The following is a 26,872-nucleotide window of genomic DNA, read 5'->3' as shown; positions in this document are numbered from 1 at the left end:
GTGCAAGGGTCGTATTTGACATCCTCCAATTGTTCCTTATATCTACCTCAGGGGTCCTTTAAGCGGCATTATATTTCAGGTTCAGAAAAAGATGGCATTGGTTTAACTGAACTACTTGTAGTCAAGGAGGATGCCATCAGTGGACTGAGAAGCATTTAACTATGAGGCTAAGCTGAGATGTTCATTGTGAGGCTGAATCCATCACCTCAACAACAGATAGTCCCTTCCAGAGACTTCAGCTTCACAGGACGCAGAGACATTTATTTGTGGCTGAGCTGCTGCGTGGCTTTGCAAGCAATTCATAATATTCATGTCTTGCTAACTCTATTTTAGTTGATAAGCCTGACATCTCCCTAAGTGCTAATTGATGCTAATATGAGGTTCAGGTGGATGGAGGAAAAACAATTTTCACTGCACTCAAACCTTAAAAGGTCGAGTAGGGTATGGATGTCAACTAGCAATGTATTCAACAGATGGGCTGTTTGCACCATGAAGGATCTCCAAATATTGGGGCATTCCTTGTCATTGGTAACATATAGTCAGAACATTATTGATCGTCATAAAGAAAAGACACTCAAATTCCTGCTTATTAAACTGGTGATGAAGCCCAGGCAAACAACGGGACACGTTGTTTCCCTTGCCTTACAGCCCATTGATAACATTGGTATTCATGTAACTGTGTTCAGGGAAAGAGGTGCTATTCTATAGCTATCTTACCTTTCAGTACATCATCCTAAGCAGGTTTTAGAAAACAACCACATTAGCTTAGAGGACAACATTCGAAATTCTGAGGTGGCTGTATTTCATCATTTAACACATATGTTAAATAAGAGAGGATCAGAGAGATTAGTGGTCACACACTCAGTTTCTTCGTCTGGGAGAGTCTCCTCGTAAGCCTCTCCGACTACAGCTATAATAAAAGTAGAGATCAATGCCATTGTTTTCCACAGATGGTCTGAATTGTCCCAGACAGACGAAGCTCTGTTTTCCACTGTGGTTGTCTGGGAGAAATGTGCAACAGCTCTTGGGTCTGACCTGACATCTTACTGACTACATCAAGCATGCTGATGGGTAGAGCACCAAATGCCGCCAATGTCAGGAATCATACAGTCTTGTAGATCGAGAAAGATTTAAAGATGTTGGGGTGGTTGCCCACCTGACCCAATAGGACCTCGTATAACCATACTCCAGAAGCTCTTTCCTCTTAGTTTTGCTGCAACACCTCCTAAGCGACTTATAAATCTTGAACTTCAGAGGCTCGCATAACACAAAACCAATACATTACTCTCACATTTATTTCTAATAAAGTATACGTTCTAGTGCCCAACAAGACCATCAGCTGTTGTAGTTGGTACTGCACACTGCCTTTGTCTTTCATGAAGAGTATACAGCTTTTGAGAGACCTTTGTGACAGTTAGAAAGAATTGTCAAAGGGACACACCAGGTGGCAGTCCTCTAGACACATGAAACAGGCTGTGTGCACTCTGGTGTCCCCAACAATCAACGCACAATTTGAAATGGTGATAAGTATCAATGGAAGTGAAAAGGCAGTTGGGTCCACTTTTTGAACGTTTTTAAATTTTTTAAATTAAAGCCATATTCAACATGCTCCTAAGAGAAGTCCCCCCCACAACAAATAATACAGAGAAGAAAGTACACTGCATAACTCATCTAAAAATGTAAACTTAAACTCTAAAAGACCACTAGTGATGTACAAGGGACGAACCGTAAGTCAATTCAGGCAAAAAGAAGGGCACGCAAGAACCTATGAGAGTTCAAATCAAAAGCATGGTTTTTAGGCGCAGGGTCTATTCTATGCCTCAAGAGCAGGGTTCCTAACTGGTTGGAAAGAAGGTAGGGAAAGAAGTCAAAGCTCTAATGAAGAGCAAGACGCTGCTGAAGAAATGAGATGAACTGTGGTCAGGGCACTAGAAGGGGCATATCTGGGAATTTGACTGAATCACTATTGCCGTTTCGAAAAACTCATTATCGAATATTCGAAAACCACATATATGTAATACACATACCCTTGTAAAATCAATATTCAGCCCTGGAACCGTGGCCAGCCCACCACTCATCATGGCTGCCATTGAAGGGATTACTCCAAAGGTTGGCAAGCAGCTAAAGTCTTCACTTCCTTCATATAGGAATTTCAGGTGGTCTGCCTCTTTGGTAGACATTCCCACCCCAAGTGCATACAGAATGGGCTGCAAATGGTTGTAGGAATACGTTGAAGAGGGTAACTGGTAACCAACTGCTTGACCCTGCAGAGAAAGAATAAGAACGAAAATCATTTAACTGTTCTGTCTAAAATGCTCTTGTGTGTCATCAATAAAGGCGCACATAATTGTTGTATGTACTTAAAAAGAAAGTAATTTACATGTATTCGGTTTTCCTCATAATTACTTCCCAGAAGAATGAGAGAGCAAACTAAATATTTTTTCCATCCAAGAAATAAAGCTGTAGCAGATGTTTAGTCGTGCTCTGCTGTATTTATTCATAATGGCAGCCTGGTATATACCTCTTAGAAGAACATTGGAATGTGGAGCACTACGTTGAAGACAATGGAGTGCTCCGTGCTTCTACGGGCCGGTAAAGGCCCGCAAAGCAACATTCCAATGTTTTCACAAAGGCCTCTCGGAGCTCGAGGAGATTTAAATCCCCTCGGGCTTCGAGAGGTCTTTGTTTTATTTGTTAGAACATTCTAATAGTCTGATAGCCCTTCATAGCTGGGCTATACCGGCTATTAACGTCCCGCTCCCTTTGGCTCGGGCCTTTAATGCTGGAGCGGGCCCTTTAATAGCCGTATAGCCCACTACGGCAGGCTAGAAGGCTATTATATAAAATATCTCTGTGGCTGTTACCACTGGTGAAAAAAGAGGTCCTGATAGGCATCAAATATTAAAAGGAAGCTTCAGCTTTTTAAATTGGTATATTTAGTAAAAGAAGATTGTAAAAAAGATATGTGCAGCTTATAATATATTTAAAACACCAGTTAAATAATGTGATGGTAGCACGGCTAAAGGAAATTTATGAACTAACACAATAAAAATATTGTAAAGTTTGTCTTCCGCTGCCCTAATTTGTTCGAGTTTTAGGGTTCTAACAACCTTATTACCTTTACACATCCATTGTGGGCCCTCACCTGCAGCTTGGATGAACAACTCACTCAAGGTCATTATAGACACTGTCCCCAATCCTTAAGGTTCCACTGCAAATCTTTATATCCATTATATACGGATGTTTTAGTCTAAGTAGTTCAACAGAAGCAAAACAAGACTACAACACGCGTAGTGCATTAGGTTAACACAGAAATGTCCTGGAATGGAAACAGTGTCTAATGACCTGGCAGAAGGCAGTGTTTTGGGGTATAAATGGTCATAAATGTAGTATTTGTAGTAGTTAATTCTTAACATTTGGCTTAGCATATCAAGAAAAGATTTGGGACAATGATTTTAGGCCCTGGCTGCTATGAAGCTGAAATTAAAACCGAGTTATTAGAAAAGATCTTAGGGTAATAGGCTGTGCAATCAACAGGTGGGGTCCAACATCAATTAATGAATAAGCTAAAAAAAAAAAAAAAAAAAAAGGAGGAGGCAGGACACAGCTCTGACCCAAGACGTTGGTTTATCTTAACGGCCATTCTTTTCACATCTAAAATGAACATGCGCCGCCCTCAAGCAAAACAAATAAATAGATAACATTCAAAATCAAATTAAGATTAAGATAAATGCATTTCAGAGAGATCTTGAACTGCCTTAACTTTGTAAACAACAACATAAGCATCTGCGAACGGAAGCCATGTACAACCATGTTTATCCCCCTACAGAACACTGCCTAGACTAGTCACAGGACTGAGACCTTTAAAGAAAATAATCTCTAACAGTTTACACATTGAGTCAATTAAAGACATAAGGTGATAGTTATCCGGGCTTTCCCAGGAGACATTCTTATAAACTGGAATGATCAATGGTCCCTTCATTATTCTTGGATTAGCCCTTCCTTTCAGAAAGTTCCAGCAGATATGCCATACATTGGAGGGGTTAACATTTAATCCCAGAGCTTTGTGCATAACTGTAATGTTAACTGACTAGTCTGCTTCCCCGATAGTAAATGGGCAGAAAAGTTATAGGGTGATTTAGAGAAGTTTGTACCTGAAACATGCAACTCCGCCCTTGTGAACAGTACTAAACTGATCAAGACTGACTTGAAATGTGTCACTAAATAGTGACAAACTTTTTGCTGTTGTAATATACTTTCAAAATTATGAGTACTGTCTATTACGGCAACAGGGGCTTTTAATAATCACACAAAGTGGTCCTCAAAGTTCTTTTTGGTCTTGATCACAGTCTTATATGCACCTTGCAACACATCACAATCTGCACCAGATCAAACTGCTTTAAACAGAGATGCTTTGCCAGATGGCTTATACAGCTGAATCAATGAGTTATGGTTCAGCAGGATGGTCCAAGGATGGCCTTACCTCACACTTAGAAATAAAGCAAGATTTCTAGATCTAGTATCTCCCCAGAAACATAATGAAACTAAGGAAGTGTTAGCCCTGTCAGTCACATGTTGGCCTTCCCTCAAACATTTTGCCCAACTCCTACATTTTCTGTTGATCTTCTTTCTATTGGTCTTAGGATTTTTGTTCACTTTAGTGCTGATAACCAGTGGTAAAGTGTGTGTGCTCACTCATTAAATCATACTAACATTGGCTCACACCCAATTGGCACATTTAATTTACTATAAATCCCTTGTAAATTGGTACTACATACACCCAGGTCCTGTATATTAAATACTACTAATTGGCTAGCAGCACTAATTGTGCCACCCATTTAACCCGTTCCGTGCTCCCGTCGGCCGTAAGGAGCACGCCCTCCCTAGTGCTGCGATTGACCGTTGCAGCCCCACCCACTTTTCAGAACTCCCGTTAAGTAGCCTGTCAAACATGTCTTACGTCTGCCATTGCACCCGGTGATTTCAGTTTTAAACTGCAACTTCGACATGGCAGGATAAACCTTTTGTCAGGCCTAAACCTTCCTTAATACATATAAGTCACCCCTAGAGTAGGGTCTAAACTGCCCACAGGGCAGGATGTAGTGTATTTAAAAAGTTGGACATGCACTTTTAAGTTTTACATGTCCTGGTAGTGATATACTCTAAAATTCGTTTTTCACTACTGCAAGGCCTACCTCTCCCACAGGATAACATTGAGTTACCACATTACATTTAATAAGTGCTAACTTTCTATTGGGAGCAGGTTTGAATTTGGAGTTTGGTGTTTAACGAATTGTAATTTAGAACCCTCTTTATTGGTAAAGTCTTATTTTAAGTCACAATTCTGAAAACTCCACTTTTAGAATGTTAGGATGTTCATATTCTAAACCATTTGGTGCCTGTAGCCTGTATAATGGGTTACATAACTAGGTGTAGCTGGCAGTTGTTTTCTGTGTATTGCTCCCAGGCAGTGAGACAAAGTGGGGCTAAGTGTTGGCAGGATGGGCAATCTCCGACTTGATGAGGGGGAGGAGCGGTCACCTACCACACCTGCACATTTTAATGACTCTGTCCCAGCACACTCACAAAGGGGTTGACACTAATATGTTGTGCCCCGAGAAAAGCTGGGGCCAGGGCAGTGAGGCTGAAAATTCTAAACACCTCTGCGGGTGGAAACCTTCAGAACCTTCGCCTACTTCAAAGCTGGCACCAAGTATAAATATTGGACCCTGCGATCCAACTCTTCAGTACACCTCTGGAACAGTGGAATTTTCAGAAGGACTGCTGTGCAGCTCTGTTGCAAGAAGGACTGCTACCCTTCTTTCTGACTGAAGAGGACTGAACTTGCATCTTGAACCCCGAACCAACAGAGTGATTCCGAAAGCTAGTTAGCTGGCCTCCTGATCAGAGCCACAGAGACAGAAAATGCCCCAACCACTTGAACCCACCACCTGGACTTGGTCTGCTGCAAGTCTTGCCCCTAAGTGGTACCACCTTAATCCTGGACCCTTGGAAGTGGGCTTGAAGATGCTCTGCCAGCCCAGCTGTTGCCCAAGTAGAACTGACACAGTCAGACACATCGCCTCACAACTGCATCGGAACAGGCACTGCATGATGCATGCCTGACGTAGGACCCCACAGCTATTTGGAAGCACCACTGAGTGACGCCTCCTCTTCGCAGAACTTTGCATTGCAGTCCAGCAGCGCCGCGGAATTGTTATTGCACGATGCATCCTCGAGCAGGGCCTCGCATTCAGCCCGCAGCCCATTGGAACTGCTGCTGGCAATGCGCCCTGCACGTGGGAATCTCGCAACGCTCTGCAACCTCGATTTAAGGTACTATGTTCAGTTGGTTTAACTTGGTCCTTCTATCCGGCCTGAACTTGTGACTTTGTCAAAGTCCGGCAAGACCAGATAACCACAACTGGCGCTTTATGCTTTTAGGCACTATTATCTTTAAGATTGCATATCTCCCATTCTCTAAATTGGATTTTGGTTGTTTGGTCTCAAATAATTTATTACATTTTACTATACATTTTTTCTAAATTGGCATGGAAGTTTTCTTGTGTTGTGTTTTTTACTTTATAACTGTTTGAATGGCTGCATAATGACTTTACACATTGCCTCAATGTTAAGCCTGAATACCTTTGTGCCAAGCTACCTAAGGTTAAGCAGAGGTTAATTTCGGGTGTGCTTGCGACTTCAACCTGTCAGGAATTGTGGTTTCTGCTCGAGTAGGATTCCACCCCCCTGAAGCACTAATCCAAATTTCCTACAAGGGGCCGCCAAGCTATATACTAGGCAGTCCCTCTTCAAACAGATGCTTAGGGCAAAGACAACAGGTGGCTAGGCCTCCAGGCCCTTCAGTATCAGGGGGAACGGTACACCGTGGATTTGTGGCACTGTGTTATAGCCCTGGTCTTATCCATTGAAGCAGGTCACAAAATACTTGAGGAAATCATGATAAAAGCAATAGCATAACAGTCTCCATATTAAATACACCCAAACAAACACAAACATGGCTCTACCCGAGTAATATCAACCAGCCCTAGGGGCTAGAAGGCACAAATAATATTTTGCTGTATTATGTTCATATATCATATTTTTAAAGTACCTAAATACGTTTACTGCATCCAGATCCATCAGATAGTCACCTTGTAATCATCAGAAGCTGAAAGCAGTTCACTTCCATCAATCTGTCGTCTAGCTCTCCAAACAAAAAGTCTCCTTTGACCATAAAGTTCAATTTTTATTTTAGTTAATTTTCTTTGCTGTACAGACATGCTTAATAAAAGGTAGGTTACACAAATAGTGTCCTGTGAACCATCTACATGTGCTTTAGTCCCAAAGCCCCCCACCCCCCCAAAAAAAATCTTTAACATTGTACTCACTGCATCAATGGTAGAAAACCCTCCTGAAACACGTTGACTGGTAGGATTCATTGTTACCCCCTCTTCAGAATCTAGTTTGAACACCAGCTCATAAATGGGCCGCATAGAATCTGGAAAAATAAGAAAGATAAGGGATAGGAGATCAAATTTCCACTCAGTTCATAGACCATTTTCTTTAAGTGAAAACAACTGAGCAGCAAAGACTGGTGGCTTTGCCATATTCCTTAATATTCTTTGGTGTAGCAGATTTGGTTTAGCTCTGGGGCGCAGTGAAGAAGATGAGTCAATAATGCTCAGACATGCGCTGTCACATAATACCAAACTTCCTGATGGCAGATTCACCAATGAGGAAATAGGCAGACTTTTGATAGTTAGCACATGCCTCATGAAGGCCTGCTGGGCCAAGATAGACACAGGTCTGGTGATTAACTCTCGAAGCCCTTCTTACATTTTAGACATTGATCTCCATGTTGGCCCATCCACAGCACAAAAGTTATACACTGGAAGCATACACCTTCTCAATCACCCTATAGTTTTGCATTTCTCAGACATTTTTGGGTTTTCTTAAACATGCTACATAGAGATTTGGACTGCCAAAAGTACCCCAAATTTGGGGGGAGGGGGGTTAGAAGTTGATGAGAATCATGCAGTAATCAGCTAAGAAATGTTGGTTGCCCCCGCCCCCCCGCCTACCCCCTCTCCATTATTCCCCAAAAACTTTTAATTAGTTCCCCACGTCTGGAATTACTGTGACCCCTGGTAACAGTAATTCCACGGTGGGGTGAAAAAGGGGACACTTCCGCTGCACTCGTCTTTAGAGATGAGCACTAGAGGCGAGAACATTTTGGGATATTTATTGTTTGAGCTATTCAATTTAAATTAAGCTTTTTTGTACCACATTATCAAATAAAATAGCGCTTTTGTGAACACGTGATATGAAAAAAAAAATCCAGCAATCATTGGATGTGCAGCTTTCCCTTACAAATACCCCAAACAGAAGTCCCAGGATTACCTAGCTGACCACTCTTCAGAACAATGAGGATTTGCCAACTGGCAAAACAGCAGTGAGGACCCTCTAGGGGAAGAGAGGGTGCTAAAATGGATCTCTTTCAAATTCGGCAACAAAGAAACTTTGCAACAACTTCGAAGGAGTAGTTAACAGGGAAGAAAACGGCCGTGTTTGCAAAATTGCCCCTCTGGCCAAAGTACAAGTTTCCAGGAAGAGAACAAGCCAACGGGCTAAAATAAAGTAACTCCCTAGGAACGAGACTGTTCAAGGATTGTTCTTCTGCCACACAAGATAACAAGCTGGAGGTTGTGCTCCACGTGTAGTTGGAGAGAGGCAAGAAGGTCTCTCATTTTCGCCTGCATAACCCGATCATAAGCCACAACACCCACTATTCGGGTTTGCAGAGCATTTCGCTCTAGTGTTTGGCTGGGGTGGTTTGTGCTGGACCAATATACTCCACTGCCAAGCCTTACCGTCCTATCCCACGTAGATCTAGATATATTTACATACTGATGCTGGTCAATATAAACTACCTCCTTTCTGAGTTTGTTTTTTGACACCGGTCCCAGTGAGAGGCCAGCGTCAAACTGCATTTAGGCGTCTGATTACTAAACAACTGGAAAGCAAAGCTATAATTAGCATTCTACAATTTCATTCTAGCTCTCTACGCTGCCTGACCTTTGTGCAAAGATGGTTTGGCTGCCCATTACTGAGGAATCTGGGCATGTGTCAGATCAACTGAGTTAAGAATGTGCGGATTCTACATTTTAGAAAGTTCTCTTGCCTTTGAGTTCACTCGGTCTAGAGTGTTAATGTTTTATTTCAGCTTGGCACTTCTGCAGTATTAGTGTTTTGGTCTCTTTGTTTGTTATCTTCCACAGGGTGACAGCAGCTGTACCTGTGTCTTTTACTTTCATTATATTTCACAGCGATAACTCGGCCATTCTAAAAGTTAGTAAAAGATGGTGAGGCCTTTCACACTGAATTCTCCACACTGCACCATCCCTGAATATTGCCCCATATAAGTTCCCACCCACTTCAGAAGTTTCCAGCTAACTCAACATTGCTTTCACTATGCTATGCTCTTGGTAAAGTTCTACATTCCCACCTCCAGTGTGGATCTTCTGTGGCTAACTCCCCTTTGTGTGGCACAGAGGATCCTGCTCCCTTCACTTTTCATATCTATAACTCGGTGCATCATATGAAGAGTTGCAATTCACGTAAATCAGTCTAATGCAGATTGACTCATATGATCAAATAGTGTGGTCTGAAAATTGGCAGCCGGACTTTGAATGGAGAATATTGGTTCAGTATAAGGGTAATAGAAATAAATGAGCATAACATGAGCCAGCATATTAGGGACTGAAAAGGGATGCAGACTTCTCCCCCTCTTACAGGTAAGAGAAAAATATTAGAAACTATACGGGAATACTTACTTGAGAGATTAAAACCTAGACATTAGTGCATTACATTGTCTAAAATCCTTTAAAAACAGGCTTTTAAGTTTGCATGGACTCATTTAATGTCTTGTCATGTAGGAAGTGAATATCTAAAAAGACAAGAAATCAACTAAAAATATAACAAATCCTATGTCCAAAACAAGCGAAATCATCACAATCTTCCACACAAGAACTTTACTTTTTAGTTTTTTACACTAAAAACCTAACTTTCATACCTCATTTGCACGTCTTTCCTCGATCTCTACCAATCTCAATTCTTTCTCTCTTTTGGAAAACATTTCAGTCCAGCTTCACTCCCTTCAATCTATTTCTCATGGCCCCATTTCACTCTCTACTCTTCACAGACTCGCCTTGATTATTGTCCCCCAGCCACTCCTATTCTCAATTCATCCATCGTTACCAGGATTCTCCATGCATATCAAATTCATATTGATCCATTGCAAGCAGCCTTTATACCCTCTATAGGAACAAGTCAATTTTGGTGGCCTCCCTTAACTACCTTCAAATTATGTGTGATTGCTGGGATGTCGATTGTACCTCAGCACAGCATTTGATGTCATTGACCATGCCATCCACTTTCATTGCATGGACTACACTGGAAGCAATGGTACAACTCTTCATATACTTTGGAGTTTACATTCACAGGGTTTTTTTCTGCTTCACCCCTTTTCATAAAACTCTGTAATACCATCTGATGTTCCCCGAGCTTCAGATCCTTCAACCATACCGTTCAACTTCCATGTCCCTTGGCTTGCATTATTCACTCCTTTGGTCTCAATTACTATTGCCACACACGCTTTGGAGGAGAGAGTTGCAAGCTACAGTGGGCCTGCATCTCCCATAATCCAGTCTCTGCCCCACCCGCAGAAGCTCAGAGGAGGAGAGAATGGGCTGTAAAAGTCACCCTCAATGCTCACAGTGCGGGACGTGGCTGGGCGAAGGCCCGGTAAAAGACGGGTCCGTCTAAGGCGGTAATACTCTGGCAAAGGCTTGGGTGCCCCCCTCCCTCCAACATTTGCTACTAGGGGCCTGACTAATATTTGTGTGCATCAGCGAACGTTGAGCACTATGGGTAAGAGCAAAATGTCAGCTTTTGTCTCTGGAACACATAGACCAATTAACAAATCGGGGGACAGCCATGACAACGCGGGCTTTACACCGCGCTGCCATTACAACGCTGCCATCACAACGCAAGTCGTTACAACGACTTGCGCTGGATGGCGCTAGATACTAAGGAATAGTAGATTTACTATTCCAACACCTTCCCTACTGTTGCGTAGGCTGGAGTTAGAATAGTGAATCATACTATTCCAAAAGCCAGCGCAAGTCGTTGTAACGACTTGCGTTGTAATGGATGCATCGTAATGGCAGCGTGGTGTAAAAGCCTGCGTTGTCATGACGTACATCCAACAAATCTATTAAATCGTACTTGTCCAATGTGATGGGTTTAATAAATTCTAAAATTCGGAGAGTAGAGGGGTGCTAGGAATTAACTCAGAAGGTGGTAAATGTAATGACAAACGCTTTCTCAAACTGCACAAATAATGTCCACTATATACAGCTCTGGTTTTTCATAATGACAAGAAACCTCTAAGCAATCTCTGTGTAGTGGATCATGATTTAGGTACTCTATACCTACTTCCTCAAGCGCCAACACCAGCCCTCCGCCTCCTAAAGAGATCAAAGAAGCGTTATGCGCAATGTGGCTAAAACACAAACAAGTAAGGGTCCATAGTAGCGGGGTAGGTAAGTAAGATATGATAGCAATCTCTACTGATATGAGGAGTACCCTAGTGCTCTCATCAGAAAATAGTAGTGTGCCAGTGCGTGATGCTATAAGTAATAAAGGGCAGATTAATGAAACAATGTCTATGTGGGACAATCGTTTTAGTTCGCTGGAAGAATTAATACAAAAAAGTCTGTTTGAATATGTATTGGGCAGGCTAAAGGCAGTAGATTCAGCGGTTGCTAATCTTACAAACTACGTTAATGAGCTGAAAAGTACAGCGCTTGATTAAAATAACGACACTGATAAGGACAAGCAATATTGCTATATTCAGTGCTTGAGTGGAGCACAGTCCGGACGAGTGTATTAGGTACCCTGGCTGTTCCATGCCTTGCCACAGTGCAACATCTAACCGAGGGGTGAGGACTTCTAATATTGGTTAAAGGGCACCCAGTAAACCACCAAGACGCTGCTATTTTAACTACTACCGATTCAGATGCACAAAAGTCCTCAATGCCGAGTCTTTACCATCTGCCCCTGTGCACGATACCATTAATTGGGATCAGAAGGCAGATTTTCTGCAGCTATTTCTGGCTGCAAAGCCATATGTGTTGATTTTAAAAGATGTCCCAGCTCTTTTGCACAGCAGTTGGAAACATGGTTTCCTCTAAAAACAAAAACATTAATTGGTTAACAAATGAGCTAGCCTCAAGTGAACTGGGAGATCTAGACAATCTAATGAGGTCATCATGGTTAGACAGGTACCATGGATTGTGAACACAGAAAAAAAATATGTGTGGAAGAGCTCAATTATAAATTTTGCCATCCATCTTTTGTTGGTTCCGTATTACATTATTTTAAGGAAGAAACGCACAAGAATTACAAGTGTACCACTGGGGATTTTCTATAGGAAGTGACTTTAGGTGTCCCAAAGGAGCAGTCGGGTAAAAGGAGAATTGGGGGTCGAAGAGGTAGAAATGTTCATGTTCCCATAGTAAAGCCATTGTCAGTTGAACTGGATAGATATACGGGCTTTCCCTTCACTCTTAGGGCATGCATGGATATAAGTTATGTGCCCTGAGAATATTCGAGGGACATCTGAATTTGTAGATATTCTTAGTACTGCTAGACAGATGGCGGGGAGGGGGGCATGGAGGAAATTAAACTTGAGACATGGAATGCAAAGGTGTGTCAAGTTAATTGGCAAATCAAGATTGTCATACCCGTCTTGTGAGTTTTAACATAATTTGTATGCAGGAAACATGTGCTCCAAGTTGTTTCCATGTGGGCAGCTTTAAATTGACTTGTACCACAGCCATTTGCTTCCTGTCCTGCAGAACTAAAGGCGGATTAGCCACTCTGATCTCTTTCCTCTTAGACGTTGACCTATTATGGGCAAAATTATATTCCCGGCATTACCAAATACTTACTTTAAGGGTGAAGTCAGGTCTTGATATTTTTCGAATCAGTTATTATAAAAATTGTTCTGGCGCCGAGCAAGTTGAAGTTGTAAAGAGCATACAGCAGGATCAAGAAAAACACATATTGCAAAGTAACAAAGTTTATTATGCCATATTAGTAGGTGATTTTAATTGTCATCCATGCCTCCTCCTCTCACAGCAGGTGTCTGGCTATGTGGATAACATGGACTAGGGTCAACTTGATTTAGAGTTCAAGGGGAAGCCCTGATTGCTCTTTTCTTAAGACTTGGCATGACCCTCACTAAGTTAAGTCAATCGATCCTACCCTATCTTCCCACTTTTAATCATAGAACATACATATATCACAAATCAACACAAACCTTCACCCACCCCCAACCCCATTCGCCGACACTTTAATTGTTCAAACATCGCAAGTCAATCCTACCCATACTTTGTACAACTTCTTGGGACATCCTCTCCCTTGATATATTTATTGTTCCTGTATGTAACTCAGATCGATTTTCCTTTTCCAATCTTCTATCTTTGGAGTCCCAACTGCTCCCCATCTGCGAGCTATCTCCCTTTTGGCCAAAATGAACCCCATTTTAATGAGCATTCGTTGGTGTGAAGTGGCATCAGAATTAGTCCATATTCCCAATAAGGCCCGTGGTGCTGTCCTCGTAATCCCATCTCCAGTGGCCCCCACTAAACTATGGTGTACCTTCTCCCAAAAAACTTAAAAAACCGAGCAGTCCTAAAGTGTGTGGAGGAAGGTCTCCAATTGCCCACATTGTCGTAAACAGGAGGGATAAGAAATGTTCCCGATTGCATTTAAGTGTGCTCTGGTATAGTAGACTCTATGTAGGATTTTTAGTTGTATTAGTTTATAACGGGCTTAAATCGCTACATGCTTTGGCAACTGTAACAACTCTATCCAATCTTCATCTTCCATCTCTCAATCTGCCATTTATGTCTTAGTGCATTTTCCTTTCTAAGGGGTCATCTAATAACCTATATTCTAATGGAGAGGACTCCATAGTTTAATCTCCGGTAGCAATCCTCGCTGTCAATGCGTTCCGTAACTGGAGGTATTTAAATATTTGATTGGGTTGAATCGAATATTCTGTTTGGAAGTATGAGAAAGGTACCATTCTGTTGGCGTTTACATGTCCGCCAACTTACTTATTCCTATTAGATCCCATTGTTGAAAACATTTCAGTGTCACGACATCCAGGAGCTTCGTGCCCAACCACAGTGGGGTCCCTGGCGTCAGTCTACCTTTCCAACCCATCACTTTATGTACCGCATGAAATAGTTCCACTGGCAGTTTTGTGGCTGGGGGAGCATCCCGTCTCAACTTCCCCTATATAGGACATATAGGTTACCTTTTTCTTCCATCATTTCCCTATCTATTGGAAATGTAGGATGGGACAGCGGTGCCAAAGGCTTAATCGCTAATTGTAGATAATTGTATTACTTCATAATATCTCTTCACACTAGGGAGGGCTATCTCTCCTTCATATATAGAGCGCTGTAAGTTAGCAAGCGCTATTCTATGGGCACCTCCCTTCCAGAGAAGAGTACGCAGAAGTGTATCAACCCAGTAAAAAATTGTTTAGGTAGCCTCCAGGGGGTATTTTGTATTATAAAAATAAACCTGGGGAGTGCCACCATTTTAAATATTGTTAACAAGCATAATTGATTTTCAGATATATTAATTCCTCTGAAATAGGATTATGAAGTAATACCTACAGGTCTTAGCGATCACAATCCAATCTCTGTGGAATTTTCCTTGGGATGTAGGTTAGATAGTAATATGAAGCGTGTAGGGAATATGGAAATGGGGAGAAGTAAAGGTATTCAGGTTAAATGGGCCGGTGTAAATCCACTTCAATTTACAGCTGATTTAGTTACTAGTTCTCTAGCTGATATTTGGGATGGTTTGACAGAAGGTAGCAAGGATTCAGATGTAAAGGCTTCCTTCAAACACATTTGTGCGTCTGCTAACATAATGCTTACATCAGACAAACCAGAAAGAGGGGCTTGTCTAAGGGTAGTTTTAATTCCACCTGTAGTTAAGCTCATACATATATAAGGGATGCTTAACATGCACAGCCCAGAGATAACGCTTTGATCAGATACTCTAGATTAAGGAATAAGCAAGTGGTAGCGTCCATGAACAAGCGTGGGAGAATTTGCTGAGAGCAAGTGGTCTAAAAGATTCTAACTTGTTTTAGCATACAATTAATTCCTCCTCCTTAAGAGACCTGGATACCACAGCTTTGGCAGTAGGTATCAGGAAGGGATTGGTTTGATCACTTTACGAAAATTGTAACTCAGAAATGTTGTCTTCTATTGCTATGGGACCTGTGGCTATCTTAACCCTATTGGCTAACAGCCGCACTCATTACCACTGTGTGTCGGCCACTAGCCGACACTGGGGAGGGTTAGAAAGGCCTCTCTGGTGCTCTTCACCAGAGGGACTCCTTAATTATTTTTTTACATCAGGCTGCTCGGGAAGAGCATCTTGAAAAGCCTGATTGTGTTGGTTTTGTTTAAAAGCCCACTAGAAGTCAGGGAATAGATGTTTCTAAACAATAAATATATAGGTACGGGCTGCTGACCATGGGCTATGCCCCCACCCCTACTAAAAGGGGCAACAGTCTTTCTGCCCACCTTCGGGGGCAGATTGGGTAATTACCCCAATATGCCCCCAAGGGACTACAGAAAGGCCACTACATGTGATGGAATGTTTTTCTTTTTAAAAACTAAAGGGGTGGAGTGGCCCAGCATGAGCATGGCATTTTGGGCCGTTTCCTGTTACAGGCATAGGCCTACCCACACAACTCGGATACCATTTTATCAGAAAATTTATAGAAGTGCTGGCGGAAGAAACCTTGAACCCCCCGTGGATTTCAGAACCTTTCACCACAGAAAAGGGGGGGAAATTTATTTTTTAATCAAAGTTGACGTTTTACAAGGGATTCTGGGTAAAAAAACCTGGTGAGATCCACAAGAGTCAACCCACCCTGGGGCCCAAATTCCATAGCTACCCACTTTGCAAAAATTGGGTCCGTTTTTAGTAGGAAAATGTGTTGTATCCTTGTTGTATTTTGGGTTGTTTCTCGTCACAGGCAATAGGCCCACTCACACAAGTGAGGCACCATTTTTATTGGGAGATTTAGGGGAATGCAGGATGGAAAGAAGTTTGTGGCTCTCCACAGGTTCCAGAGCTTTCCGTCACAGAAATATTAGGAAAATGTTTATTTATTTTTTTAACCACATCGCTGCTTGGTAGTTTCCCCTGCTGTGCTGGACAGCAACGAAAACGGGTGTGGTCATGACGAGCTCAGCTCGTCATGAGCACCTGATAGGTATATGCCATGAGCATGGAAGGGGTTAAATCAAAGTTTGAGATTTGTAAGAGATTCTGGGAAAAGCAACCGGATGAGAGCCACACAAGTCACCCCACCCTGGATTCCCCCGGGTGCCTAGTTTTAAAAAATGTGTGGGTTTGTTAGGTGTCCCTAGGTGCCAGCTGAGCTAGGGGCCAAAATCCACAGTTACCCACTTTGCAAAAAAAGGGACACATTTCGTTGGTGTCCATGTTGCGTTTTGCGCTGTTCCCTGTTGCAGACACTAGGACCACCCGCACAAGTGAGGTGCCATTTTTATCGGAAGGCATGTAGGAGCATAGAATAGTAGAATTGTTATAACAAATAGGAGTTTGTTTAATTTCTGCCTTCCAAATATTAAACAGTGTATAAGAAAGAAGACATTTTGAAAAATACCCTCTATCTCATATGCTTGTACGGTTTCCACAAATTCAGAAATACACAAATAACCACTCCTCCTAAACTTCATAACTTGTGCCCATTTCGGAAATACATAGGTTTCCTTGATGCCAGTTTTTCATTCTACATATTTCACCATATGAACTGGTCTATACTCAGTACACAATGAAAAAACAATGTACTCTGCAGCTCAGTTGTTGGGCTCTAGGTACCATGGGTTCTTAGGGAACCTAAACACGCGGTATATCCCCTTAACCAAAAGGATCTAGCGAACGTACTAGCACCTTGCTTTTGTAGCCATTGCGATAAAATGTTACAGATAAAAGAATGTCACAAATGGCTGTTTTTTCCTACTCGCTTTTGATATTTCTTTATTTTAACAATTAGTTTATTTGGGTAAACCTTGAGGAATCCAAGCATATGACCCCTTGCTGAATTGTATCTACTTTTCAAAAATATATAGCTTTCCTGGATCACCTATGGGTGTCATACTGTTTCCACCCCAAACTGGAAGTTGGTTGAAAGCACAAAACATTGGAAAAATGGGCTACCTCTTTGAAAAATGTCAAAACTGTAGTAAAAAGAAAAAATTGGGGCTCAAGCTCTGCATGTTCCTGATAACTGGGAAGATGGGGACTTAGGAAAAAACCAGACACTTTCTTCCAGAACACTGTTTTACTATTTTACCCCCAAAAACTCAAAATGTAGCTATATTTTTGCTATTTTCTAGGTCCCCCTCCAGGGAAGTCCACAAGCCCTGGGTACTATTATAATCCCCAGAGTGTTGGAAAAAAAAGAATGCAAACTTGGCGTTGATACCTAATGAAGACAAAAAGTTATGGAGGCCTAAGCACCAACTACCCCAAATTGTCAAAAAAGTACTCAGCACTGGGAAGGAAAAGGCCAGCGGTTCAGTGGTAAATTATCTCTGTAATTATCAATTTACTATTCCATTCATGGAAGTTCAAGCTGAGTTAAGAGCAGTAGGGAATGGGGCTTTACCAGATTCATAGTTTAGTTTGGTTATTGTGCCTATTTTTAAAAAGGGTGATAAAATGGAACTTTAGTTTTAGGGGCCCATATCCTTACTTGACTCTTATCTTCTTAAATTATTTGATAAAGGTATCTTGGGAAAATTGACAGAATGGGCAGAAAGTAACATCACTTTATCAAAGCAATGTCTGAACTTAAAACGTTTAATTGGCAAATATACCACAGCTAAGAATGGTGTTCTCCATTTGTGCTTCATGTACCTCAGCAGAGCATTCAATTGTGTTAATCTTGCTAAACCGTGGCGGATAATGAGCACTTTAGGGGAAGTTTAAGGTATCCTTTCCATGCTCAGTTACAGTTATCAGAATGCTACTAACAGGTTCTGTCTTGTCCCAAATGGGAATGCCCTAAACCCTTTATGATAGGGACGGGAATTAGAAAAGGTTGTGCGTTGGCTCCTTTTTTTATTTTCCTTGTATATAATTGGTCTGGAAATGGCACGTTTAAAGGAAGTGTTAGATTTGCCTAGAGTGGGTACCTGCCCTATTCTTGCACTTTTCGACGCAGGTTATGCTGTTCTTAAGACAAGAACGTCCAAAGCACTACAAAATTTGCTGAATTCTTTTTCACAGTGTATGGGTAATCTGGATCTGAGTTTTAACCTTCAAATATCATATATTATGATTTGTGGTAAGTAGAGGCCTAAACTACAGCATGTCTGTCAAAGGTGTGATACACCAAGAGTCAACACTTTTTCTTATCTGTGTACCCAGTTTGATAACCATGGCAGTGAGGCCACCTCAAAAAACTTAAAGGAACAGCAACTTATTAAAACTACTGAGGCTGTGGTCCGTATCACCAACAAACTAGTACATCAGCCAAATAGGGCAATAATGACACTATAATAGCAAAGGTATCTCTGCAGCCACCTATGGTGCTGGGACTATGAATGAATGACTGCAATTACTTTTATAAAGAGTAACAATCACCCCAAAGGGCATCCAGGAGCTCATGTCAACAAAATACAAAGACCGGGCGATTGGTTTGGTAAAAGAATAATGACAGGTCCCCACAACATCCCCTTTTATATTTGCTATAAAGAGTTAGGGATGTTCTCTGTTGAAGAACAAGTTACTTACCTTCTGTAATGATGTATCTGTAAGAGATATATATTAGTTATAGATTCCTTACCGTAGAATTATCCCCAGGCGTAACACTGGATCCGGAGCATGTTTCTTCAGCAGTACCCCTGTGAGTCGGTAGGTGGTGTTGTCCAACTCCACGTCCTTCGTCAGCATCATGGTCGCCAGGATGACGTCAGTTCCAACACGACTTCCCACACCAGAAGTGCAGAGCCATGAAATACACTGACCATTGGTGCACCACACTAGGGCCCTGCAATGGAGTCTTTATCCCTAGAAGTCAGTTCGAAGAGCAGGGAGGGTGGGTGGGTGGGTTGGTAAAAAATCTATATCTAATATATGTCTCTTACAGATGCATCGTTTCAGAAGGTAAGTAACTTGTTAATCTGAAAGCGACTATTAGTTATATACACCTTACCTTAGATACCCCAGCAATACCAACTCCGGAGGAGGGACTGCGAACCAAGTTCACACCAGAAAGTCCTGGAGGACAGAACGGGCAAAGTAGCCATCCATACGAACTGTACTATCCAGGCAGTAATGTCTGGTGAACAGGTGCATAGAAGCCCACATGGCCGCTTGGCAGATGTCAATGAGTGGGACTCCATGTGAGAAAACAGTAATTGCTGCTGTAGCTCTAGTGGAATGAGCGTGAAGTCCCACTGGAGGTCCCTTTTTTGCTAGAGCGTAACAAAACTTGATACAAAGGACGACCCATCGATAGATGGTAAGCTATTGCACAGCCCGACCTTTCTTGGCACCCACATAGCCAACGAAGAGTTGATCGTCCACCCATAAATCCTTTGTGCTGTGAAGGTAGAAAGACCGCGCATGCTACGGGTCCAGATGGGGGAGACTCTCCTCCTCCTTGGAAGGGTGCGGAGGCAGGAAAAAGATGGGCAGAGTAATAGTCTGTCCGACGTGAAAAGGAGTGACAACTTTAGGCAGGAACGAGGGCCTCGTTCAAAGCACCACTTTGTCCGGATCAAGCTCACTCACTCTGCGAGCAGAGGTGATGGTGTCCGGAATGGTCAGATCACAGCCTCAAACCCGCTTTCAACCCCTCAATGCAACGTGTCTAAGAGCTCAAAGATTCTTTGCCACACAGCCTGGAGACAGTTGGTAGCTAGGTTCAGGTCCAAGATGGAGGAAACCTTTCCTGGTGCCATTGAACGCGATGTCAGTTAGCGCTCTAGCTTTCTGACCAGTTCGCGTTCCAGGTGCTATTTGGCGCGCGTGCAATTTAGCAGCTGCGCACTTCAACCGTTTACCTCAGAGAGACGGAAGCTTAATCGTGCTCTCTTAGAACCGCTTCTCTCGCGGTTGTATTTTCCTAGTTAAATCTGCATATTCCTGTCATATCCAGTCATAAAGAAATCAGCGGCTTCCGTGCTTCTGCGGAGCAGAAGGGTTTGAATTTCTACCGAGAGTCCAGTTATTTCCCGCATCTTCAGTAGAAGTCCTTCTCTGCAGCGGCTGGTAATGACGGTGTTCTGAGGCCTGAATATATTTCCGAGGGTTCCTTTTCACGCTGCTTACTCGGTAAGAACTTTCCTTGTCTTCCGTTGTGCAGCAGTGAGTTTATCCATCTCATCCGGCTGCCAGAATATTCAGAGCTTTCTACTTTGTATTGCCAGTGTCATAAGAAGACTTCCCTAAGCCTTTGGCTACAGAACTCTTTCAGTTTAAAGACAATTGGAGTGTTTTGAGTTCTTTTCTTGTACAGACTTGCTTTATAGCTAGCGCACTCCAGCCAGACTTGATACTTGAGCGCTATCTCAGGATTTGATTCCAGCTTCATTCTTCTTCAGGGTTCTTTGGAATTCAGTCAGCAGTCTGCTGATTGTTCACTAATTGCAGGTTCCTGAATGTAGATAAAAATATATATATATATTTTTGCTTACCACCTTTTAATGTATTGCTACAGTGAACTTTCCTAAAGACTCATTCCTTCAAATCCTCTAGAGTTCCAGTTCAAGAGTTTAGACTGAATCTCAGATCTATAATTTAGAGAGAGGCAAATGCCCACACACAGTCAGGTAAGGGTAGATGGAGTATAAGTAATATAATCACTAGCCAGGTGTTGCAAGAACTTAGTAATTGTTTGTTACTGTTTTCAGGTGAAGCGTTCATCTTTGAAGAAGAAGAGGTGAAGACACCAGTGTGGCAGTCTCTCTGTTTTTTCTTCCACTTCCCCTTTCCCCCTCGCCTCTGAGACCAGAGAGATCTGGTTCAGCGGAGTAGGGGAGTTGGGAGATTAGCTTCGCACCTTCAGCCAGACGCTCCTACGGAATTCAGGAATTCCAGGTACTGAGTCTTGACAGATTGAAGTGCCAGCAGTTGCCTTCCGTCTGGGCGTTATGGCTGAAGGTTTTGATGTGAAGGCCTTGGGTTCCATCTTGGAAGGTTTACAGAAACAGTTGAGTGAGACTAGAGAGGAGGTTAGAAAATCCAATCAGGAAACTAGTTACCTACGCCAATGCCTCAATGAAATCACAATTAGTCCCAGTCCCAATTTTGGGGGTCAGAAGTCCCAAACCTTTAGTCCTTCCCCTTCTTCCTCTGAACTTACCACACAGGTAGTACATGCTATGTCTCCTACCATTCCGTTGGCCCCTCCAGAGAGGTTCCTGGGAGACCCAAATAAGGCACAGGTATTTGTCACTCAATGCTCGTTGCATTTCCTGTGTAAGCCAATTATTTTTAAGGAAGACCAATCAAAAGTGGCGTTCATGCTGTCTTACCTGAGTGGAGATGCTGCGGCGTGGTCCATGCCTTTGGTGTCCACCAATGATCCGGTTTTATATAATTTAGAAAATTTCAAAACAGAATCTTTGCGAATTTTTGATCGGAGAACAATTTCCCAGTCAACCGACAATGAGATTTTGGATTTGAAGCAAGGGAATAGAGAGTTAGTGGCATATCTCGCTCAGTACAATAAACTTATTGTGGAAATTAAATGGCCAGAGGCCAAAAGAGCAGACATCTTCTACCGAGGCCTGAGGGACGAATTAAAGGACGGTTTGGCTCAGATTCCCAAGAGGCCTACCGAAGTAACTGAGTTGATTGATTTAGTTCTCCAAATTGATCAGAGACAATCAGAAAGACGCTCTGAGCGTCGGAAGGAAACTCGACCAATCCCACCAAGATTTGACCAAATGCGTGCTCAAGTGGGGAAGACCAAGGAAGAAGTTTCTGTAGAAGAACCGATGCAAATTGGTACTGTCCGAGGTCCGCTCAGCAAGGAAGAAAGAGAAAAAAGACGAGTCGGAAAGTTGTGCATGTATTGCGGAGGTTCCGGCCATTTTGTAAAAGAGTGTCCAAGACGACCTAAGACTGCGTCATGGGTAAAGGACAAGCTCTACCAGCAGACGGAGTTGCTCTGGTGGAAGCTGATTCGAAGTCAACTCCCAATCCGCAAAGTTTGGCTAATACTTTGCAGTCTTCTGCCCCTCACCTCATTCTCTCATGTCAAATCTCTTTTGGGAAGGCCAGATTCGCCACTGTGACAATCATGATTGATTCTGGAACCACGGGAAATTTCTGTAACCTTTTGTTTGCTAGAAGTTTGGGCATCCAGTTTGATAAAAAATCCAAACCAGAACCGGTGCGAGCCGTTGACGGCACTCCTCTATCCTCAGGTCCAATTTCATTTGATATAGAGGTGATTACAGTTTTGGGTCCTGGAGAACATTGTAGTTACATCAGCTTCAATTTAATTGATGCCCCGCAATTGAACTGATTTTGGGGTTGCCTTGGCTCACCGAACACAATCCCAAAATTGATTTGGCTAAGCGAACTGTTGAGTTAAGTTCTGACTATTGTTTGGAACATTGTTTCCATCCATTTCACAAGGAGAGTGAACCATCTAACTCCTATTGTTTGGCTAATCAACCTAAGATGATTTGTACTGTGGAAATCCCCGAAATTACGAAGGAATATCAAGACTTAAAAGTCGGTCTTTGATTAAAGAGAAGCGCTAAAACTCCCTCCTCATCGGGAATACGACTGCAAGATCGAGTTGGAGCCCGGAGCATACTTGCCTTGTAGCCAGATCTATGCCCTTTCAGAATCCGAGAATCAGCACTTGAAAGAATATCTCGATCAGAATCTGGCTAACGGCTTCATTAGACCTTCGCAGTCTCCGGTCTCCTCTCCTCTTTTTTTTATTCCCAAGAAGGACAAGAGTTTAAGAACTTGCATTGACTATAGGGCATTAAATCTGGTGACAAAGAAAAATCGTTACCCGTTACCACTCATTTCCGAGCTTCTGGATCAGGTTAAGGATGCCCACATCTACACCAAACTAGATTTAAGAGGGGCATATCACTTGGTGCGGATGGCAGAAGGGGATGAGTGGAAAACGGCGTTTCGGACGAGATTTGGATTATTTGAGTACCAGGTTATGCCTTTTGGATTGTGCAATGCACCCGCTGCCTTCCAGCATTTTGTAAACGACATTCTTCGTGAGTTTTTGGATCGGGTCGCTGTAGTCTATATAGATGATATTCTTATTTTTCCCAAGAATATTGAAGAACATGTTTTTCATGTACGAGCCATCCTGGAATGTTTAATGGAGAATCAACTTTTTGTCAAGCTGGAGAAATGTGTTTTTGTAACGGAGTGAGGCGGAATGTATCCGAGGAGTGGTGGGCTCCCGGAAATGACCCTGTTGTGCCTCCTTCCTTACAGAGGGACCCCTGGGAGACCGGACTGGACGACCTGGATGAGGAACACGGCGCCTTTAAGTGGGCGTTCTCGGAGGAGGAGGAGACCACTCCTCCTGTGTACGTCAGTGAGCTCGGACTGGTTAAATCACAGGAAGTAATGCACGAGGGGTGTGACATCACCCCGGAGGAGGAGAAGGCGAGGAGCGGCGACGGAGAGCGGTTTGGAAGGAGAGAAGAAGGCGATTGCGGAGGACAACGAAGAAACCCCGAGGAACATCCCGGAGGAGGAGAAGACGAGACCAACGGTGTGCCAGGAGGCCAACGACCCCGTGAGCCGCCGTGCCACTCTCCCAGGGGAGGAGCGTGGCTGACCCAGGTACGGCAGCGTATGGCGGTGTGGGCGGGAAGAAAGCTTGTGTAAATAGAGTAAATAGCCCCGTGTTCGTTTGTTCCGCGTCTTCCCCTTCCTACTGTTTCCTTTACCCCGCGTTTAACCCTCACCTCCTGTAGCCTCCCCACGTCACCGACAGTAGTTGAGCTGCACGTTGTACACTGGTGACCCCCTCCCTACCTCACTACACACGGTCCCAAAAGGTGCACTCCCCGGAAGACAGCTGAACTAACGGTTCCCTCTCTGTTGGTCTTCCTTTTCATGGGATCCGGAGCGGCGAGCTGTCCTCCCTGACCAGACCTAGAAGAAAAAGCCCGGGGACCTGAAAACGGAGAAGCGAACACCCCTGCTGCCAAAACGGATCCCAGCCAGTTTGCCAGGGAAAGACTCACATTTAGAACCAGGAGAACTTTAATGCTCAATTCAAAACGTGCAATCACAATAAAACCCTCTTTGCCTGCAAGACCTGGTGTCCATCTCGTCCCTAACGTGCAACCTGGTACAACCATTAGACCTGACCCCGACCCTACTACAAGTGCTCCCATCAACCCTGGTCCACCAGCCCAGGTTACAGTTTTTCATTCATCCAGAGTAGAATTTTTGGGTTTTATTCTCTCTCCTCAGGGAGTTTCCATGGACGATTCAAAATTAAAGGCAATCAAAGATTGGCCCACTCCAAGAACTGTAAAAGAAATTAAAAGTGTTTTGTGTTTTGCTAACTTCTATCGACGTTTCATCCAAAACTTTTCTGAAAAGGTGAGTCGCATCACACGTTTGCTCAGAAAGAACGAAAAGTTTGTGTGGGGGCCAGAAACTGAGGAAGCCTTTCAATTTCTAAAAAGATCTTTTATCTCAGCACCAATTTTACAGTATCCAGACCCAAAGGAACCGTTTTTTGTGGAAGCGGATGCTTCAAATTGGGCCATTGGAGGCGTTTTGTCGCAGCTTCATAAGAACACAGGACAGCTACATCCGGTAGCTTATCATCCTCGGAAGTTATCTCCGGCAGAGATCAATTATTCCTTCGCAGACAGAGAATTATTAGCGGTGAAAGAAGCATTCCAAGAATGGCGACATTATTTATTGGGAGCCAGACATGTGGTCACTGTATTCACAAATCATCGAAATGTGCAGTTACTGAAATCTGCTCAGACCTTGACCCCACGGCAACTCAGATGGTCTCTTTTCTTCGCAGACTTTGATTTTGTATTAACTTACAAGCCTGGGGTTGTAAACGGGAAAGCAGATACGCTCTCTCGTTTAAATCTGGGAGAAGATCCAGAAGTTAAGCCGGAGGTTAAGTCAGAAGAGTATATCATTCCCAAAGAAAGAATAGTGGCATTTTCTGTGGTTGATGATTTGGAAGAAAAGATCAAGGAAGAATTTCTGAAAGGTGACTACTTGAATTGGGAATCTGAGGGTCCGGATCGGTCAGTAAAGGATGGAAAACCGTTTATTCAAGGGAAAGTATTTGTTGCAGGTGCAAAGCTACAAGAAGAGACTATTTGTTTGTTTCATGATCAGCAATTGGCTGGACATAAGGGAGTAACGAAGACTTTGGAGCTTTTGAAACGAAATTTTGATTGGCCTGGCATGGACGCTCAGGTTAGACAGTATGTTGCCACTTGTGAACTATGTTTAAAAGGGAGAAGTCTTAGACAATCACCACATGGTCTCCTCATGCCTTTGCCAGTCCCCCCCATATCCTTGGCATACAGTATCCATGGATTTTATTGTGGAGTTACCATCTAGTCAAGGGTATTCAGTCATTTGGGTGGTGGTCAATCAATTTACTAAGATGAGTCACTTTGTTCCTCTAAAGGGTCTTCTTAATGCTACTCAATTGGCTACCTTGTTTGTTCAACATGTGGTAAAATTGCATGGAATTCCTAAGGTGGTCATTTCAGATCGAGGATCACAATTCGTGTCTCGTTTCTGGAGATCTTTCTTGAAAGGATTGGGGGTTGACTCCCGTCTGTCCACCAGTTACCACCCAGAGACGGATGGACAGACGGAGAGGGTGAATCAAGACCTCGAACAATATCTTCGATTGTACTTGACGGAACAAGCAGGAGATTGGCCTTCTTTACTTAGTACTGCTGAGTTTGCGTACAATAACTCAGTACACTCAGCCACGGGTTTCTCCCCTTTCTTTCTGAATTCTGGCAGACATCCCAACATGTTGGTGAGTCGAGTAGATGTAGATGTTCCGGCTGCTGGGGAGATCGTTCAGAAATTGCAACAGGCCTACCAGCTAGCTTCGGCGAATCTTGTTAAGACAAAAGCAGCTTACAAGAGGCAGGCAGACAAGAGCCTAAGGATGGACCAGTTTTTGAACCTGGGGATCAAGTTTGGGTCTCAACTCGTCATATGCGATTGAGAGGAAACCGGAAGTTTCAGCCAAGATTTGTGGGTCCATATCCTGTGGTTCGAATGATAAATCCAGTGAGTGTTAGGGTAAGCCTGCCTAAAACTTTCAAGATCCATCCAACCTTCCATGTTTCTTTGATCAGACGAAACCCACCAAATTTGCGTAAGGTCCTTCCACCAGCTCCAATCCAGGTTCAATCTGCTGAGGAATTTGAAGTCAATAGGATACTTGACTCCAAGATCAAGAGAGGCCAGGTATTTTATCTTGTAGATTGGAAGGGTTATGGTCCAGAGGAAAGGTCCTTGGAACCCAGTTCAAACATTCATGCCCCAAGATTGGTGAGGGAGTTCCATAAGATTCATCCACAGAAGCCTAGGGAGGGGGTTTTGGTGGGGGGTACTGTCAGGAATGGTCAGATCACAGCCTCAAACCTGCTTTCAAGCCCTCAATGCAAGGTGTCTAAGAGCTCAAAGATTCTTTGCCATACAGCCTGCTGGAGACAGT

General features: G+C 43.1%; 1 protein-coding gene across 1 annotated transcript in view; it reads right to left on the bottom strand.

Annotated features, from left to right (window-relative positions):
- Window positions 1-26,872, bottom strand: part of HSD17B4 (hydroxysteroid 17-beta dehydrogenase 4) — an 867,876-nt gene that overhangs the window by 388,147 nt on the left and 452,857 nt on the right. The window contains exons 12-13 of the mRNA XM_078675560.1: window positions 7,392-7,501; window positions 2,028-2,264 (exon numbers count right to left, since the gene is read on the bottom strand). Of these exons, the coding sequence (XP_078531686.1) occupies window positions 2,028-2,264; window positions 7,392-7,501 (347 nt within the window). The remainder of the gene's footprint in view (window positions 1-2,027; window positions 2,265-7,391; window positions 7,502-26,872) is intronic.

The sequence above is a fragment of the Lissotriton helveticus genome, chromosome 2_1 (assembly GCF_964261635.1).
Source record: "Lissotriton helveticus chromosome 2_1, aLisHel1.1, whole genome shotgun sequence".
In the NCBI taxonomy this organism is placed as follows: Eukaryota; Metazoa; Chordata; class Amphibia; order Caudata; family Salamandridae; genus Lissotriton; species Lissotriton helveticus.
The sequence above is the reverse complement of the archived record's forward strand: the minus strand, read 5'-3'. Positions and strand labels throughout refer to the sequence as shown.